This window comes from Erythranthe guttata, chromosome 14 (assembly GCF_056151865.1).
Source record: "Erythranthe guttata isolate IM_541 chromosome 14, IM_541, whole genome shotgun sequence".
NCBI classification, from domain to species: Eukaryota; Viridiplantae; Streptophyta; class Magnoliopsida; order Lamiales; family Phrymaceae; genus Erythranthe; species Erythranthe guttata.
Genome location: NC_142546.1, coordinates 14,665,608 through 14,684,387, shown reverse-complemented (window position 1 = coordinate 14,684,387; position 18,780 = coordinate 14,665,608). Strand labels below are relative to the sequence as shown.

Genomic DNA, 18,780 nt, shown 5'->3' with positions numbered 1-18,780 from the left:
ATACATATTAGTGGTGGAAATCGTACAAATCTGAATCGGAATTATCACTTTCGAAACACCTCCAATATTTTTCAAAAGTCAAAAACCAATCTCAATTCCGTTAAAAAATCCGGATTTGAAATTTTATCAGCTTGTTCCAAAATCGAAAATTTTTAGATAAAAAATCGACGAAATTCAAAAAGAAAATTGATTTTTTTAGTGTAAGAAATCCATTTTCTAAAAAATACAACATACGTAATAATATGGAATTATAAATGTCGCAAAATCGGAATTTTCGGAAATTGAATCGAATTGGAAACGGGAACCTCTGTTCCAATTCACATTCGAAAGTAATCAGAAAAATCGAAAAGCCAAATTTTATAATTCAAAATAAAAACCATTTTGGCAAAATCGTAAAATTCCAGATCCGAATTAGCGGAAAGCCGAAATTTGGTCCCAATTTTCAACCTAATATCAATATGTATATAAGCAAAAAATTCAAAAAATATAACACAAAAATCAGAAACAGAGTTAAGGGATGAAGATAGTGACCTACAACGTGAACGGGCTGCGGCCTAGGGTTTCGCAGTTCGGCTCTCTTCGTAGATTTCTCGATTCTCTCGACGCCGATATCATTTGTTTTCAGGTTTTCTCCCCCAATCCTTTTTTTTTTTTTTTTTCTTTCATACATACATCAATTTGGATTCTCTCACTGATTATTTCTGTATTAATTCCATTGGTCTTGCGCATAGGAAACGAAGCTGTCTAGACAAGAAATGAGAGCCGATTTGGTGCAGGCGGAGGGTTACGAGTCATTTTTCTCCTGCACCCGCACTTCTGATAAAGGACGAACCGGATATTCAGGTGGTGATTTCTTCATTTGCTGTATATGTATTTATAGTTACTGGAGTTCATTGATTTAGTTCTTGGATTTTTGATTGCATTTGTCAGTAGAGGAATTCGGCAATTAGGCGTTTCGTTCCGTGAGTGAAATGTTTCTACAGAGAACATAACTATTCAGATGGTTTGGGTGACTTTAGGCACGAGTCTCATGTTTCTTCAGAGAACACTGTAAACATCTCTGAAAAGAGTGGATAATTTCAGGAAAACAGCTCTAAAATGCGTAGTTGCTTACTCTTCGGTTAAGACGTTAGAGAATGAATTACATATCGAAAGCAAAATCAAGTATTGATAGTGCCATTTGTCCATTATTAGCTCATCTTAAAGAGAAGATGGCTAAAATTAATTTTTCGAGTTTTAAAATGAGTACAATCGGGACTTGGTCTCGTTTTTTCCCCAGACTTATTGTCATCGCTTTCTCATTGTATCCATGTTCCGAAACCCTGTTAGGGAGACTATTTCATTTTTCTTTTCAAGTTGGAAAATTGCATATACCGAAAAAATACATCAATGGGCTGATAACTAACAAGAATACCGAGGCACTGTTGCATGCATGTTATGTAATTTGAGTATTTAAATGCAAATTATAAAGCCTAGTCTTTGTTCAGCATTATGCTGTGTAAACTACCAAAACAATTCCAAAGGCAGTGGGACTATAAGTGCTTCTCTTGCGCATTTAGATCCTTAGTGATTTCGATATATGATGTGATTAGACAGAATCAGCTTAATCGGTATTATATTGAGGAAGATGAAGCTAGTTTACTTATGATATATGCTTAATCAGGTGTGGCTACATTTTGCCGTGTCAAGTCTGCATTTTCGAGCAATGAAGTAGCTCTGCCAGTTTCTGCAGAGGAGGGCTTCACTGGTGTTCTTAAGATTTTGCCAGTGTTTGGGTCAAGGAAAACTGAATATCCATCAATAGTGGAAGGGCTTGAAGATTTTTCCACTGATGAGCTTCTGAACATTGATGGTGAAGGACGTTGTGTCGTAACTGACCATGACCATTTTGGTGAGTAGCAAAACATTAGTGGATTAGTACTGCAATGAATATCTGCATATGACACACTGTCAGAACTTGATCGTATGCAGTCCTTTTTTCCATGGTTTTACAGCCTCAGTTTGAACTGCTACATTCCATAAGTTAGTAACAGTGTTTTTAAAAAAAAATTATCTGCAGTTCTTTTCAATGTGTACGGACCTAGAGCTGTACGTGATGATAGAGAGAGAATCGAATTTAAGCTCAAATTTTTTAACATACTACAGGTAATTCTTTTGTCCCATATGCTTGAAGATCATGAATTTTGAACTATGAGACTGATCTACATATTAATAGTGTATCGTTACATGCATATTTCTCAACATTATTATTTTCATACTCTGAAAAGTAGTATTGCAGTTTTGATTTTTTGCTCGGACAAGATTGGTACTATTCTCCTTTTGAATATAACATTCTTTTCATTGTATTTGCTGTTGATCTTGGCTTCTAAGTTTCGTGCTTATAGAATAATGGTATTGATTTGTTGTAGAAAAGGTGGGAATCTCTTCTAGCTCAAGGACGAAGGATATTTGTTGTTGGGGATCTCAACATTGCTCCCTCTGCTATAGACCGTTGTGATGCTGGACCAGATTTTGAGAAAAATGAGTGAGTTTGTATGATTCTTAACGTTTTGTCTTCTGAGTTCTGATTGTGCATAAGAAATGACGGTTTGTAATGGTTAAATGACTTGAAATAGATAATCTAAAATTAGCTTTCAACTTTGCAGGTTTAGGACTTGGTTTAGATCTTTACTGGTGAGAAATGGAGGTTCCTTTTTTGACGTTTTCCGAGAAAAGCATCCCGAGAGGTTTTAAAGCTTTTTTACTTTTGTATTTATCCTTGTCTGTGGTAAAATCATCTTCATATCGATAAGGCGTGTATGCAATCAACTATCATACGGTGTATTTAATATTATATACATTTGTCGCAATGCTACTGAACCAACCCCTTTTGTCTTCTCTAATAATATTATAGAAGAGATGCCTATACATGTTGGGCAACAAATTCTGGTGCGGAGGAGTTCAACTATGGGTCACGTATTGACCACATTCTTTGTGCTGGGCCATGCTTACATAAAGAAGAAAATGGAGGACATAGTCTTGTGGCTTGTCATGTTGAAGTGTGCGACATATTAAAGCAGTTCCAACGTTGGAAACCCGGTAATACACCTAGGTAAGGGACGAGGAACCACTGACTAATGAGTTGGTGAATAAATATGTTAGTCTGGGTTTTTGTCGGATGATGATGCTTTATCACTAGTAATTGCTGGCTGTAGATTTTTTTTTTAATTGCAGTTCCCACTTTAATTGCTTAAACCTGAAGGCACACTTTGTATTCACTGTTTTATGTTCCAATTGGATCATTTTTTCTATTATAAATGTTTTCCTCCATTTTGTTTTTAAATTTCAGGCATAAAGACATAAAGGCAAAAAATGCCAAATTGGAGGGCTCGGATCACGTTCCTGTATATATGTGCTTGGTGGAGATTCCCAATATTCAGCAGCACAACACTCCTTCATTGTCGACTAGATATTGTCGTCAGGTCTCTGGATGTCAGCAGACGCTAGGTGCGTATTTCTCATAATTGAGATATGTTGTTTTTTTGCATCCCTTTATTTGGAATGGAAATGAAAATGTGAAATGACATTTAAAATTTGTTTTTTGCATCCCTTTATATGGCTGTGATGACCAACATCCTCTACCCTGACTTCGCTGTTTGCTAAAATTTGATCCCAAATTTAGGCTCTATATAACCCCTATGAAACATTGCTTTGGCCCTGGTGAATAAACTTGCCCAGAATGCCTTGGGAAGTGATTTGTGGGTTCATTTTAGTGTGCCTTCGTCCTGGATACTTTGCTTTGTACATTTAAAGCTCCTTTTCAGTTGTAATATGTGTATGAAAATTCGCAAATATATCCTCTATTGTTATTTATCCATGTGACGCGATTTGCAGTTTCAATGTTTCCGAGAAGGCAACCTGCTGAAGAAATTAACTTATCTGGAGGACCCAGTTCTGTTTCAGATGAGAGTATTGTTGTTAAAAGGTGCAGTCAACTAACTAAAAGACCCCTAGATGAATGTAGCCCACCTTCGTCTAACTTCATTCAGAAAGATGTATTTTCTACATTGGTCAACTGTTCTGAAGGCTCACATAAAGAATCATCTCTTGAATCACCTTGCTCTAAAAACGGCCGTGCAAAAACATCTCCATCTGTGGTTTGCAAGAAAAGAACAAGAGAAAGTCAGTCGTCTCAACTCTCTCTCAAATCGTTTTTCCAGAAAAAAGTAGCTGTACACGGTGATTCAAGCAATTTTTCTGCTACTGAGAAGCATACTGAAGCAGATATCTCCATTCCTGATTGTGGACCGCATGAAACTTTAACTGAAGGTGGTGAACATGATTCCGCGGAGGAGCGGGAGTCAAAACCTAGTGCATCAACACAAGAAGATTCGTCTCAACCTTCAGAAAAAGAAAAGAATAATGTGGCCGTAGTTGAGTGGCAAAGGATTCAGAAACTTATGCACACTAGCATACCTCTTTGCAAGGGCCACAATGAATCTTGTGTTTCTCGGGTAGTGAAGAAATCTGGACCCAATTCAGGGCGCCGATTTTATGTCTGTGCACGTGCAGAGGTAATTATTGCTATAATTGCTACACCCCAACCCCCCCCCCCCCCCCCCCCCCCAAAAAAAAAAGAAAAAAGAAAATCACTTTCCGGTGTTTGTGTTTGTTAAAAATTGGTAACTGTTCCTCCATGTATATATAATTTTTTTTTTGTGTGCGCGTTATGTCGCAGTAATGCTATTACTGCATACTCATAATGTTTAGAAAATCTTTGTGAGATTGACGTGCTTTGGATACAGAAATCATTGAAATATGAACAACTTTATTATGATTATCTAGAAGGAAATTTCTCTGAATAAATATGTTTTTTCTTGATGGAATATATCTCAGGGACCTGCATCTAATCCTGAAGCAAACTGTGGTTTTTTCAAATGGGCTACTGCAAAATCAAAGAAATAAAAGATGATTTTTATGGGGAATAAACCATGAAGGTTCTGGTCGATAGTTGAAAGTATTTAAACAATAAAGTGATCCACTCCATGTGATCTTCTTGAACTGTTTCGCTGCTTCCAAGAAGGTATCTAGTTCATTTAACATTTCATCTTGTGTTATGTTTTTTGTTTCGATATTGCACCACTTGAAACTGTTCAAGAACTATGCACATGTTACATTACATGGTTCTTACAAGAGAGTCCGTCTCGACTAAATCGTTTCGTTTGTGGAAATGAAAGCAAATATCTTTAGTACCGCTCATTCTCCATCGCTGCTTGACAGTAAATATTTTTTTGTCTCATGAAAAGAGGAGGTTGGCAGCGGAACTGTTAAAAAAGATGATCGCTGAAGACCACGCTGTTGACTGGATAACTTTCAAGTAAGTTAATCTCTTGCCTCAATTATTTAATGATCAAGGGAATTTGCAGATGGAAAACCCAATAATCTCTTTCTACTTTAGTAAATAACTCAAATTTCGCCATTCGCCCATGAACTATTTGTTGGATTGTTATCCATCTTCTCAATATGAAAAGTCTCTCATGATTATATTACATTGTTATCCATCTTCTAAATAATGCATCACAAAAACTAGCAAATCGAGTGCAGTGCTAGTGAAAATAAAAGCAAGAAGAAGTGCTGCGAAATTTTAATCCCATCATTTCTAAATCTGATAAATGTTTCTTTTATTTTCTAAGTTCAAGTCAAGATAGAAAACTTGTTTTATTTTGATAATACGACTGGCATATTCGAACCTTATTAATTATATGTATAGCGTAAAATGAATCTAATGTTTACTTTGTATTTATGTGACGACTTGGGATGTTTGTTGGATAATAAAAGTCTTTAGTGATCTGCTTGGATATTGTATAAAAAGTAAACACGAATTAGAAGAAGTAAACTTGTAAGGCTTAATTTAATAGTAAAGTTCGAAGAACAATGTTCTTGAACAATGGATCAAGAATCTGTCCTTTTCTTTGCTACTTATTCTTCTGGGTACATTAACATAGTCCTATTATTAATTAGGCTCATATATAAATTGCAGCTCCATTCTTCTTCTTCTTCATACTTCTTCCCATCTTAGTTGATCCTGTCGTAAGAAAAAAAATCAGGAAAAACGAAAACAGAGTAATTTTTGTTCTTGTTCATAAAAAAACATAGGGAAAAAAAAATACTCACTTGGTACAGTCGACAGTACGAGAGATAGGAATGTCGAGCTGAACGGCGCACTTAGTGGGCAGGCTCTGAGCCGCCTCGTCTTTCAAGTCGGTGTAGCGGTTAGCGGCAGCTTTGACACAGCCACAGCAAGTCCTTTTGTCGGCTGTGGTCGAAGCCATCCCCTTGACCGCTTTTACCCCCGCACAGCAAGCCGGTGATGGGCTGCTGTCGTGCCCGATTAGGTAATTAATGCACGGCATGAGAGATACGTCCACCTCACCGCACGTAACTGCCTGCCCGTGTTGAACAGCCAATTGGAAAACGGCAAGAATTGCGATCACTGCTATAACTCCACCCTTCATTTTCTTTTTTCTTTTTCGAGAAAATGGGATATTTTTCTGATGTGTGGTTTTGAATGTGTGATGAGTTTGATTCTTGCTTGTTTTTTGGGAACTCCTAGGATGTGGTATTTATAGCCTTTTTAGTGTGTGTGTGTGTGTGTGTGTGTGTGTGTGTGTGTGTGTGTGTGTGTGTGTGAAATAAGCATTCTGAGTTTGCTGTTATGCTGTTTTGGCTTTGTTTGACATCATATGTCATTTCTGTTTCTGGCTCACTTTTTTGTTGATAGGTGTATTACCTATTTGCTAAACCTTAATCAATTAATTTTAAGTTCACTATGTACTGTAATTATATATATTACCCTAATTGTTAAGTAATACAAATTATGATGTAAACGGGTATTATTAACAAATTATTTCTACAGGATGGTAATAATCGAAGTATTTCTCTCTAATGTAACTAATTATGGTGCATTCGGGTAGGGGTGTGAACGAGCCGAGCTCGATCATTTTGTCGAGCTCGAGCTTGTCGAGTTTTTTTTTTTATTTTTGGCTCGACTCGAGTTCGAGTCCATTTTGTCGAGCAAGCTCATTTAGAAGTTTTTTTTTTACAATTTTAATTTTATTATTATTATTATTATTATTATTATTACTAATTTTTTATAAACTGTAATTATATATATATATATATATATATATATATATATATATATATATATATATATATATATATATATATTAATATTTATATGTTATTTTTATATTATTTCTATAATATTTTATATTATTATACATTATTTAAATAAAATAAAAAAATTAAGTGCTTACAAGCCGGTCGTGAGCTCACGAACAACTAAAACAAAACTCGAGCTTGACTCGTCAGAAAGCTCGAGCTTGAAAAACTCGAATTCGAGTTCGAGTTTTTTGCGAGCCGGCTCAACTCGTTTACCACCTCTAATTTTAGGGACTTAACAGATAATTCTTTTTGAAATTGCAAAACAAATAAGTAATTTTAGGGACTTAACAGATAAGTTTTCTTGAACTTGCAAAACAAATAAGGCACTATTCAAAGTAAATTTCCACCCCAAACTCCATTAAAACAATTACTTCACCTCACCATTCGTACATCGAGTTTAAATCCCCGAAAATAGAGCGAAGAAAATACTCGAGACTCACTAGAGAGATCAAACCATGATTAATAGTTTAAAAAAAATTAAAAAAATTACATAATGACGACAAGTAATATATATATCTTATCTACCTTCATCTATGGAGGAACACGATATCGAATTTCTAGAGTAGTCCTCACCAATTGCCTCAGCCCTGGTAGCACCACCAGTTCGGGTGGTGCTACCATTGGTGATGTTAGTAGAACCAGCCGAAGTGGTAGTACTAGTCCAATGGCTTACGCGTCCATGAATTCCCGGTTTTCCAGGTTTAGGTAAAGTGAACGAATCACTCGAAACCATGACGTGGACAGTATTCATATCCGGCCGACTCGAAACACTTGCTTGACAACACAACAATCCCAACTGAACGCATAATATAGCTTCTTCGGGATTATATTTATCGAGGCTTCCGTCCACTAGTTCCTCTGATTTCCCAGCTTGAAATAAGTTCCATGCCTGTAGATAATAAACAAGTAAGGCCTCGTTTGGTTGTAAATAAAGTGCAGTCAGTTATTTAGTTAATCATGGCTAATCTCTCCAACCAAACGAGACCTGGATATATTAATCAGGTTTACGTACATAGTTTAGCAGGTCGGCCTTTTCAGATCCGAGAAACTTATCATGATTTTTCCTTCCACTCACAATCTCCAGAAGCAAAACGCCGAAACTAAATACATCGGTCTTTACAGACAGATAACCATGTATTGCGTATTCGGGTGCCATGTAACCGCTGAATTAAATAAAATAAAATAAATTAAAAAATACAATAAAGTTTTCGTAAGGAAAGAGAACTTACTGAGTTCCAGAGATTTTAAATGTGTTCAAATGAGTCTCTTCACCCGGAAACAACCTCGCCAAACCAAAATCCGAGATTTTCGGATTCAACTCATCGTCGAGCAATATATTGCTCGATTTTATGTCTCTATGTATGATCCTTTCCGGGGCTTCTTCGTGCAAATACACAAGACCTCTTGCTACACCCTTCACTATTCGGAACCGCTTCGACCAATCTACAAGCGGCGACTTGTTTTTATCTTGAAAAAAAAGAACGAAACCCTAATCATCTAGCTTACAAATTTTAATTTTCCCGCGGATACAAGAAAGGTAATATAAAGTAAAAAAAAAATACCAAAAAGAAAGTAGTCGAGGCTCCTGTTCGGTAAATACTCGTAGACGAGCATCTTCTCAGGTCCTTCGACGCAGCATCCTAGTAACATTACTAAGTTTTTATGCTGAACTCTTAGCAACAATTTCACCTCATTAGTGAATTCTTTTAGGCCTTGTCTTGAGTTCAGTGATAACTTCTTAACTGCTACTTGTTCACCATTTGACATCAATCCCTGAATCATATATACGTACACCATTATTTGCGTGCAAAGAACCAATATATATACAGGGTAAATTACGGCCGCACCCTTGAGGTAATGTCAAATTACGAAAACCCCCCTGTTTAACCCCTCTACTATGAATTTTCTTACACGTCTACCTTTATGAAGTCAAATTCAACATAATCTTCTAAATTCCGTGAAATATACTCTATTTTGTACTCGGTTTGCGCACACATACAGTTTCTGATTGCACGACAATATAATATTTACAAGCCAAGAGACACATCTTATGATCATCTTGTTTCAAAATATGAAGGTTGAAGGGGGTAAAACGGGTACAAACTGGAGAATATTCCACATAAGCAGGAATATTCTACTAAATTTGACACTGTAACGGTAAACGTGTAAGAAAATTCATAGTTGAGGGGTGGTTGTAATTAATTACTCAAACGTTTTTTCGTAATTTAACCTTATCTCAGAGGGTTGACCGTAATTTATCATATATATATATATATATTTGGAAAGGACTGAATTCAAAACATATTATTGGCTTCATAATACACACACAAAATTCTCCATTGAAATCATCATCTCTATTTATTTACTAGAATTACTGAAAGCAAATTGGCGAACATATATATATATATATATATATATATATATGGAGGTTTACCTTGTAGACAGGGCCAAAGCCGCCGTGACCTAGCTGGTTGATATCGGAGAAGAAATTAGTAGCAATCTGGAGCTGCTCCAGCTTAAAGAACAAATCGGAAGAATTTTCTGCGCCACCGTCTGCTGTGGCGGGCGTTACCATCAGCCTCCTCCGCAAGCAGCCGCAGATGCCGGAAATTATTCCCATTAGCAGAGAAACACAGCTGCCTTTTCCCCCCCCAAATCGGAACACTGTATGTAATTGTAGTAGTCAACCTTCTTCTTCTTCGTCAACTGTCAACAAAACAATTATAATATACCAATTGGCAAAGTAACAGAAATATGACCCGACCCGACCCGATTCGGGTTTTCCACAAATCGGGCGTTTTCAATTGTGAAGGGCATAATTGAGAAGAAAATATTTGGCGGAGTCAAAATAGTCAACACCAATAATTAATTTTTTATTTGGTAGCTTCGTTTAAAGCACAATACATTTAGGGTATATTATGGAAAACCCCCTAAACTTAGACGACATAACGAAAAATACCTAACTTATCCATAGTTATTGAAAACCCCCTCTGACTAACTATTGAGTGTTGATCGAGTTTTTAAATAGAAAATGTGTAAAGTCCGTTATACCCTTCGGTTAAATACGTAAAAAAATTAAAGAAAAAGTCTGAAACATGTAAAGTCTACATCAGGACCTCGAGCAAGACCATGAATTTTATGAACAACTACATTAATGGTATCTTCGACAGTTGTTTGTGAACAAACGTCAGGGGTATTTTGGTAATTGCGATAGACGGGGTATTTTTCGTTATTTAGCCTAAGCTCAGGGGGTATTTTCGTAAGTTGCCATTACAGAATGGGTTTTTTGCAAAATCTACCCCTGTGAAATCTCTAATTGCTAAAAACCCCATCGTGTTAAAACAATTAGCAACGACCCCCCTGTTAAAATAAGTCAAAGGCAAAAAAATCCCTAACAGCTCATTGTATAATGCACGCGCGACTTGTGCGTGTAGGTGTATGTGTTTTTACTTGAAAATTCGAAAGTACCCTCGGATTGTTTTGTAAAAAAAAAAATCCAATTTGATTTAAATATAAATAATCCAAAACTTTGGATCGCAATTTTTAAAATTTTTTAGACGAAGAAAAATAAATTGAGTCTTCCCCAAATTATTCTCCCCCATTTACGACCACCAACAAACTCCGACGACCACCACCACCAACAAACTCCGACGGCCACCATCACCAGCAAACTCCGACGACCACCACCACCAACAAGCTCCGACGGCCACCATCACCAGCAAACTCCGACGGCCACCACCAGCAAACTCCCACCACCGGCAATCACCTCGTCAAGCTATCGGCTCCAAATAGAGAGAAAAAACATGTCTTCCTCAAAATTTTTCTTCTTCCCATTGAAATCACCACCACCACCAAACTCACAACACCACCTCCGGGCTCCGGCAATCACCTTTTCACGCCGCCGCTACCCCTTCCTTCCACCGCCAAATTCTCAAAATCCCCGTCCCCCTATCTATCTCCCATGTCAGCCACCTCTACTTGAGATTTGATTGTGGCGAAATGTGAGGCATGAACATTGAAGAATCACCATTATTTTTTTCACAGTATTGGAGAAGAGGGACCTCGATTGGAGAAGAAGACATTGGATTGGGTTTTGTTGCAATTGTTATTTGCGTTTTGTTATGTTTTCTTTTTCTTTTTTTTTTTTCTTTTTTTTTTTTTGCCTTACATTTTTGTAAGGGTAGTTCAGCCATTTCATATAAGTCAACGTTCAATTTCGAAACAGGGACCGGTGTGCTTTGAAAAATACAATATAGGGGTTGTTTTGCTAATATTTTTAACATGAGGTGTTTTTCACCAATTAGAAATAACACAGGGGGGTGTGTGCTATTAGCTCTTACGGAATACCTATCGAATTAGCTACAGGTAAAAAAACCCGGTTTTTTTGAGAAGGAAATATGAAGTCAATGAGCTCGCTCAAATTCGCCTTCCTCTTCTCCCTATCTCTCGCCGGCGCCGCCTCCTTCACCACCACCACCGCCGCCGCCGCCACCCCGTTTCTATCACTTCGGAGAATCAAATCCTCTTATTCCCCCTCTCCATCAACAAGGCCCAAAGCCACAGTCTCGGACCTGCTCTCCCTCCTCGGCCCGCCACAACAGGCCAGCTCAGTCAACGCACAGGTGGCGCGTGATCTACGCTCATGCTTCAAATTCTTATCTCCTTACAACCCACCGCCCACCGCCGCAAGGCAAATGCTGAGTTCTAGCATCGTCTTACCGTCAAATCGGAGCAGCAACGAAATCGACGAGCTGATAACGTCGCCTCCGGCGCCCGTACTGGAGCTCGCCCGCCTCGCCGTAGAATCCGGCGGCGATCCCGGCGCCATCCACCGAGCCCTAGATCCGACTCCGATCACCGTTCCGGACGTCGAAGGATCAAATCAATCCCGGTGCGAGCTCACCAGAACTCCTTACGGGTGGCAATTCATAGACGAGGGTTTGAATTCCTACCTCAAATTCTTATTCGACGTAATTGTCGAGCGCGGTCCGGAATTAGGGCTCAATGTATCTCTCAGCCGCTACGATTTATTCCACGGCCACCTATTCATTGCAAACGAATCCGGTAGATTAGGCATTTTGTTTCATGCTAAAGAATACCCCGCTTACGATAAGCAAAAATTCCCCGTCTATATGGGCTATTGCCAAACGGGATCGAATGTTTCTTACGACAATTCGATGAATTTGAGGAATATATTATGGCTTGCTCCACTGCCGTGCAATTCTTCGGATTCATGTTGGCTGGCGCCAGGTGTCCTGGTCGCATTGGATGCGAGTCCCGGTGGGATAGTTTACCGAGATCTTGTACACGACTATGTTCGTATTGCGAGGACATTGTACGAAGAGGATTTTGGGGAAGTTGTTGTCGATGTTAACTATCTCAATGTCGGAGCTCAAGTGCCGGAATTCAAGATATTCATTTGCTGAGGCGTATTGGATTCGGTTTGTAAGTTTCCTATTTGATGTGTGTAATTTGTCGAGAGTTGCTTGCAAATTATGTTATGTGTATATGGTGAAATCGATATTGTTGATGATATGCCAAACCGCATTTTAATGAACCTATTGAAGTTGATATGATGAGCGTATTTGGAATATCTTCGATTTGTTTATTGATTGAGTACTTTCTTGATTTTCGTGATAAATGTGGGTATATCGGGGTTCTAATGTCGTAGTTTATAAGCTGGAAGTGAAACGTGGTGTAGTTCTTGACTGTTTGTACTGATTGATAGGAAAAGTTATTGCTTAAAAAATAAATAATTTATGAACTTGAAGTTTGCAATTTGAGGTGTTTATGCTTCAATAATGCTGAAGTAGATGTTTTTTTCGAAGATTTTCCGGGTTAACATATTGAATTCATGTAAATTGCAATTGAAATAGATGAAATTATACGTAGAAATTCTTCATTAATAACACGTAAGGTTCAATAAATTGACACTAGCTTCTTGAACAATTGATCAAGAATCTGTCTTTTTTTTTTTCCCAACTTATTCTTTTGGTAACTAAACATAATTCTAATATTAATCGCCTCATACATTAGCTGCAGCACGTTCTTCTTCATACCTTTTCCCATCTTAGTTGATCCTGTCGTAAAAAAAAAAAAAAAAGAAGGATTCAGAATAAACGAAAAACAGAGAAATTTTTGTTCTTGTTGAAAAAAATATCGGGAAACAAAAAAAAACTCACTTGGTACAGTCGACAGTACGAGAGATAGGAATGTCGAGCTGAACGGCACACTTAGTGGGCAGGCTCTGAGCCGCCTCATCCTTTAAGTCGGTGTAGCGGTTAGCGGCAGCTTTGACACAGCCACAGCAAGTCCTTTTGTCGGCTGTGGTCGAAGCCATCCCTTTTACCGCTTTTACCCCCGCACAGCAAGCCGGTGATGGGCTGCTGTCGTGCCCGATAAGGTAATTAATGCATGGCACTAGTGAAACATCCACCTCACCGCATGTAACTGCATGCCCGTGTTGAACAGCCAATTGGAAAACGGCAATAATTGCAATCACTGCTATAACACTCTTCATTTTTTTCTTTCTGGATTGGATAAAAATCGGATATTTTTCTGAGTGTGGTTTAAATGTGTGATGATGGTGATTATTACTGTGGTTCTTGCTTGGGTTTTGGGAATCCGAAGATGCGGTATTTATAGCTTTTTTTTTCTCTCGATGTTTGTTATTGTGAAACTTGCATTCTGAGTTTGCTGTTATGCTGTTTTGGCTGTGTTTGGCAACATAGGTCATTTACATGCCTTGAAATAGTAAAGCTGATATAAACACGAAACAATTCTTATCAGCTTGACGATTTGTTTCTTCACGTTTCTGTTTCTTGGCTCACTTTTTGTTTCCGTCGATTAGTTTTGGTCTATGTAGCACGGAAACTTCAATTTCTTATCGTATCCGCGTTTCGGACACGTTTCGTGTCCGACACTCGAGGACTCCTGCCGGACACCTTATGGGTCATTTTGGAATTTCTGAAAAGTTAGAAACATGTTTGAGTATCGAATTTCCAAACACTTTTGTTGCTTCCCGAATTACTTATATGATTTAATGATCAATTCAAAATGATAGTATTTATTTTGAATATATTTGTACGAAAATATATAAAAATAATTTATATATTAAATAATATCATATATATGTTTATATAGCATATTTATAAATATACCCCTACACTTTTAATGTTTACACGTTTCCCCCAAGTTCCCGTATCCCCATTTTTGAGACATGCTATTTCCCCGTGTCCATTTCCCAGTATCACCGTTTCCGTTGCCATGTCTGTGCTACATAGGTTTTTATATGCCTTTAAACTAACATTTGTGTCCCATATTGTTGGAAATATTGCTAATAATTTGTCTAGAATTAGGTGTATATTGGATATCTCATACATAATCCAATGATCCATGATTAATCCTTATTTCCAAACAATAGATTACAAATATTACATTACATTATGATAAACCTTATAATCATAACTTCCAACCGTGACACGATCTCATATTACATTATCAGAAACAATGTTATCCTACTCAATCTAATCAATCCTATCAATACTCTCTCAACCAAGGCTCGAAGGGAAAGGATTGTGGCCGAACATACTTGTCAACGAGGGTAAGAAAATCCCTCATTTACTTGCTAACTAGTTGTCCGGTTTCGTGAAGTTGCAGGCCAATTGCAAAACAAGGTAGTTACTTCTCTCACGTGGGCGGGCCAAGTTCGTGGTCTCAGGTACAACCCATTGAGCGAAGTTACGGTAACTAACTACTTGAGGCTCTATCTTCCTTTAACATAAGTATATTATATGCTCTGTTTGATACACATGTCTCGTCATCTTTATTATGTTTTTCGGGAAATTTTTTCTTGTCTTTGTTGTTTTGAGATAGCCTGTTCGAGATGAAATTCGAAATAATAGAATATGGTTAAGAAAAAAATGTGAGGTTTGGCGAGCTAGATGACTACATTTTAAATCGATATTGTTGATTGATAAGGCAACCCACATTTTAATGAACCTATCGGAGTTGCGCTCGCACCGTGGTGCACCCTTTTGTGTGTAATATGTGCTACGATGAAATGTATTTGAATATGTTTAGTTCAATCATTAATTGGGTACTCTGTTTTTTTTTGTTTTTTTAATGGTTCTTGATTTTCTTCTCTTAAAAATTTTCAAAAAACATATATCAAGTAGAAAATATTCATTAATAATATGTAAGGTTCAACAAATTAGAAATGAGCTTCTTGAACCATTATTCAAGAATCTCCCAACTTATTCTTTTTTTCGTACATAAACATAGTTCTAATATTAATCGTCTGATATATGAAAGCGTTGCTCCCTTCTTCATACCTCTTCCCATCTTAGTTAATCCTGTCGTTAAAAAAAAAAATCAGAATAAACGAAAAACAGAGCAATTTTTGCTCTTGTTGAAAAAAAAATAATGGGAAAAAAACTCACTTGGTGCAGTCAACAGTGCGAGAGATAGGAATGTCGAGTTGAACGGCACACTTGGTGGGCAGACTCTGAGCCGCCTCGTCTTTCAAGTCGGTGTAGCGGTTAGCGGCAGCTTTGACACAGCCACAGCAAGTCCTTTTGTCGGCTGTGGTCGAAGCCATCCCTTTGACCGCTTTTACCCCCGCACAGCAAGCCGGTGATGGGCTGCTGTCGTGCCCGATTAGGTAATTAATGCACGGCATGAGAGATACGTCCACCTCACCGCATGTAACTGCATGCCCGTGTTGAACAGCCAATTGGAAAACGGCAAGAATTGCAATCACTGCTATAACTGCACCCTTCATTCTTTCTTTTTCTGGATTGGAGAAAAATCGGATATTTTTCTAAGTGTAGTTTTAATGTGTGATGATGGTTATTATCACTGTGGTTCTTGCTTGGGTTTTGGGAATCCGAAGATGCGGTATTTATAGCTTTTTTTTTTTTTTTTTTTCCGAATTTTGTTATTGTGAAACTTGCATTCTGAGTTTGCTGTTATGCTGTTTTGGCTGTGTTTGGCAACATATTACATAGGTCATTTACTTGCCTTGAAATAGTAAAGCTGATATAAATATGAAACAATTCTTATCTGCTTGACAGTTTGTTTCTTCACTTTTCTGTTTCTTGGCTCACTTTTTGTTTCCATGGATTAGTTTTGGGATATGTAGCACGGAAACTTCAATATCTTAACGTATCTGCGTTCCGGACACGTTTTTTAATGTAGGGGTATATTTATAAATATTTATAATGTAGGGGTATATTTATAAATATACTCCTACACTTTTAAATTTTAATATATACCCGTTTCCCCCAAGTTCCCGTTTTCCGTTTCCCCGTTTCCGTGTCCGAGCTATTTTTTTGGTATGGGTATGGATTTTAGTAAACATATGAATGTTGTTTCATCATAACTCAACCCTTATTATCCCACAATCCCCATTTTGCTTTTTAGAAATAATGCTAAGGGTAAATTACAACCAACCCCTGAGGTATGGTTAAATTACAAAAACACCCCTCTTGTTTGGGTAATTACAACCACCCCTCAACTATAAATCTTCTTACACGTCCACCCTTGCGGTTTCAAATTTAGTGGAATCTTCGAAATTATATGAAATATTATCACTTTTCTACCTGTTTTATCTCATTCGAACTCCACATTTTGAAGTAAGATGATCATAATGTGTTTTTTGGCTTGTATATATCAGATTGTGGTGCATCAGAAACTGTATTTTTACACAAAACGTGTACAAACTAGAGCACATTCCACGAAATCTAGATGATTATGTTGAATTTGACACCATAAGGGTGAAGATGTAAGAAAAAAATCATAGTTGAGGGGTAGATGTAATTACCCAAACGAGAGGAGTTTTTTTCGTAAATTGACCATACCTCAGGGGTGGTTGTAATTTACCCATAATGCTAATAATTAGTCTAGAATTAGGGGTATACTGGATTTTTCATATAATATCCAATGATGATGATAATCCTTATTTCCAAACAATAGATTACAAATATTACAGAAATACAATGAAACAATCTCATATTACATTATCAGAAACAATATGTTATCTTACTCAATCTAATCAATCCTATCAATACTCTCAACCAAGGCTCTAAGGGAAAGGATTGTGGCCGAACATACTTGCTAACTAGTTGTCCGGTTTTATATTGGATTTTAGTTTTTACCGTTAAATAACATTTTGTTATATTAAAAAACGAACTACGATAAGAAATTCAACACGAGTTAACGACGACTTGTTTTAGCTAGTTTTTGTGAAGTTGCAGGCCAATTGCAAAACGAGGTAGTTACTTCTCTCACGTGGATAGGCCAAGTTCGTGGTCTCGGGTACAACCCGTTGAGCTAAGTTATGCTTCCTTTAACGTATGTATATGTTCCGATTGATAGATTTGATTGGTCTTAATATTATTATTAACTAAAGTATTTTTTTTTTTTCATTTGGTAGCTTAGTTTTAATTCACATGTCTCGTCAACTTTATTATGTTTTCGGGGAATTTTTACTTGTCTCCGTTGTTTTGACATAGCTTTTTCGATGATATTCTAAAATCGGTATTGTTGATCGATTAGGCAACCCACATTTTAATGAACCTATTGAAGTTGCGCTCGCACCGTGGTGCACCCTTTGGTGTGTAATATGTTTTTTTTTTTTTTTTTTTTTTATAATCATTCTTGATTTTCTTCACTTCAAACATTTAAAAAAAAACAATAAAAAAAATAGAAGAAAATATATATATATATATATATCAAGTAGAAAATATTCATTAATAATATTGAAAGGTTCAAGAAATTATACATGGAGCTTCTTGAACCATTATTCAAGAATCTCCCAACTTATTCTTTTTCTCGTACATAAACATAGTTCTAATATTAATCGTCTGATATATGAAAGCGTTGCTCCCTTCTTCATACCTCTTCCCATCTTAGTTAATCCTGTCGTTAAAAAAAATCAGAATAAACGAAAAACAGAGTAATTTTTGTTCTTGTTGATAAAAAAACATAGGAAAAAGAATACTCACTTGGTACAGTCGACAGTACGAGAGATAGGAATGTCGAGCTGAACGGCACACTTGGCGGGCAGACTCTGAGCCGCCTCGTCTTTCAAGTCGGTGTAGCGGTTAGCGGCAGCTTTGACACAGCCACAGCAAGTCCTTTTGTCGGCTGTGGTCGACGCCATCCCTTTTACCGCTTTTACCCCTGCACAACAAGCCGGTGATGGGCTGCTGTCGTGCCCGATAAGGTAATTAATGCACGGCATGAGAGATACGTCCACCTCACCGCATGTAACTGCATGCCCGTGTTGAACGGCCAATTGGAAAACGGCAAGAATTGCGATAACTGCGATCACTCCACCCTTCATTTTTCTTTTTTTCTTTTTCGAGAAAATCGGATATTTATCTGATGTGTGGTTTTGAATGTGTGATGAGTTTGATTCTTGCTTGGTTTTTAGGAACTCTTAGGATGTAGTATTTATAGCCTTTTTAGTGTGTGTGTGTGTGTGTGTGAAATAAGCATTATGAATTTGCTGTTATGCTGTTTTGGCATACACCCTAACTAGCAAAATATGTTGAGAAGTTGAAACAGAAT

At 37.3% G+C, this 18,780-nt stretch overlaps 7 protein-coding genes across 7 annotated transcripts; 2 read left to right on the top strand and 5 right to left on the bottom strand.

Annotated features, from left to right (window-relative positions):
- The first annotated feature begins 367 nt into the window (after nt 1–367).
- On the top strand, nt 368–5,056 carry LOC105952467 (endonuclease/exonuclease/phosphatase family protein). Its single transcript, XM_088814341.1, is given in 11 exon segments — nt 368–625; nt 732–843; nt 1,664–1,891; nt 2,060–2,145; nt 2,409–2,524; nt 2,646–2,726; nt 2,894–3,091; nt 3,329–3,486; nt 3,874–4,561; nt 4,876–4,942; nt 4,944–5,056. Coding segments are annotated over 11 exon segments (1,866 nt in total). The 5' UTR covers nt 368–517; the 3' UTR covers nt 4,968–5,056.
- Nucleotides 5,057–5,861: 805 nt separating this feature from the next.
- On the bottom strand, nt 5,862–6,652 carry LOC105952468 (non-specific lipid-transfer protein 1). Its single transcript, XM_012976027.2, has 2 exons — nt 6,154–6,652; nt 5,862–6,064 (listed from the first exon to the last, which is right to left on the bottom strand). Exons 1-2 carry the CDS (start codon nt 6,492–6,494, stop codon nt 6,055–6,057), a joined length of 351 nt encoding a protein of 116 aa, XP_012831481.1. The 5' UTR covers nt 6,495–6,652; the 3' UTR covers nt 5,862–6,054.
- An 883-nt stretch (nt 6,653–7,535) lies between these two features.
- On the bottom strand, nt 7,536–9,973 carry LOC105952390 (G-type lectin S-receptor-like serine/threonine-protein kinase B120). Its single transcript, XM_012975933.2, has 5 exons — nt 9,641–9,973; nt 8,769–8,979; nt 8,436–8,673; nt 8,219–8,369; nt 7,536–8,095 (listed from the first exon to the last, which is right to left on the bottom strand). The coding sequence occupies exons 1-5, from the start codon at nt 9,824–9,826 to the stop codon at nt 7,724–7,726; spliced, it is 1,158 nt and encodes a 385-aa protein (XP_012831387.2). The 5' UTR covers nt 9,827–9,973; the 3' UTR covers nt 7,536–7,723.
- Nucleotides 9,974–11,549: 1,576 nt separating this feature from the next.
- On the top strand, nt 11,550–12,797 carry LOC105952393 (T-box protein). Its single transcript, XM_012975934.2, has one exon. It carries the CDS (start codon nt 11,604–11,606, stop codon nt 12,630–12,632), a length of 1,029 nt encoding a protein of 342 aa, XP_012831388.2. The 5' UTR covers nt 11,550–11,603; the 3' UTR covers nt 12,633–12,797.
- Nucleotides 12,798–13,088: 291 nt separating this feature from the next.
- LOC105952394 (non-specific lipid-transfer protein 1) lies at nt 13,089–13,840 on the bottom strand. The gene is made up of 2 exons (XM_012975935.2): nt 13,389–13,840; nt 13,089–13,286 (listed from the first exon to the last, which is right to left on the bottom strand). The coding sequence occupies exons 1-2, from the start codon at nt 13,724–13,726 to the stop codon at nt 13,277–13,279; spliced, it is 348 nt and encodes a 115-aa protein (XP_012831389.1). The 5' UTR covers nt 13,727–13,840; the 3' UTR covers nt 13,089–13,276.
- A 1,531-nt stretch (nt 13,841–15,371) lies between these two features.
- On the bottom strand, nt 15,372–16,111 carry LOC105952395 (non-specific lipid-transfer protein 1). Its single transcript, XM_012975936.2, has 2 exons — nt 15,648–16,111; nt 15,372–15,560 (listed from the first exon to the last, which is right to left on the bottom strand). Exons 1-2 carry the CDS (start codon nt 15,986–15,988, stop codon nt 15,551–15,553), a joined length of 351 nt encoding a protein of 116 aa, XP_012831390.1. The 5' UTR covers nt 15,989–16,111; the 3' UTR covers nt 15,372–15,550.
- A 1,824-nt stretch (nt 16,112–17,935) lies between these two features.
- LOC105952357 (non-specific lipid-transfer protein 1) lies at nt 17,936–18,664 on the bottom strand. The gene is made up of 2 exons (XM_012975901.2): nt 18,213–18,664; nt 17,936–18,126 (listed from the first exon to the last, which is right to left on the bottom strand). Exons 1-2 carry the CDS (start codon nt 18,551–18,553, stop codon nt 18,117–18,119), a joined length of 351 nt encoding a protein of 116 aa, XP_012831355.1. The 5' UTR covers nt 18,554–18,664; the 3' UTR covers nt 17,936–18,116.
- Between the last annotated feature and the right edge of the window lie 116 nt (nt 18,665–18,780).

Bases quoted from the DNA above. Each gene is read 5' to 3' on its own strand.
- LOC105952468 (XM_012976027.2), bottom strand. From the start codon at position 6,494: ATGAAGGGTGGAGTTATAGCAGTGATCGCAATTCTTGCCGTTTTCCAA.
- LOC105952390 (XM_012975933.2), bottom strand. From the start codon at position 9,826: ATGGGAATAATTTCCGGCATCTGCGGCTGCTTGCGGAGGAGGCTGATG. The intron at 8,980-9,640 runs GTAAACCTCCAT...TATATGATTCAG, and splicing joins GCTTTGGCCCTGTCTACAAG to GGATTGATGTCAAATGGTGA. The intron at 8,674-8,768 runs GTATTTTTTTTT...TTTTTTTTCAAG, and splicing joins CCTCGACTACTTTCTTTTTG to ATAAAAACAAGTCGCCGCTT.
- LOC105952393 (XM_012975934.2), top strand. From the start codon at position 11,604: ATGAAGTCAATGAGCTCGCTCAAATTCGCCTTCCTCTTCTCCCTATCT.
- LOC105952394 (XM_012975935.2), bottom strand. From the start codon at position 13,726: ATGAAGAGTGTTATAGCAGTGATTGCAATTATTGCCGTTTTCCAATTG.
- LOC105952395 (XM_012975936.2), bottom strand. From the start codon at position 15,988: ATGAAGGGTGCAGTTATAGCAGTGATTGCAATTCTTGCCGTTTTCCAA.
- LOC105952357 (XM_012975901.2), bottom strand. From the start codon at position 18,553: ATGAAGGGTGGAGTGATCGCAGTTATCGCAATTCTTGCCGTTTTCCAA.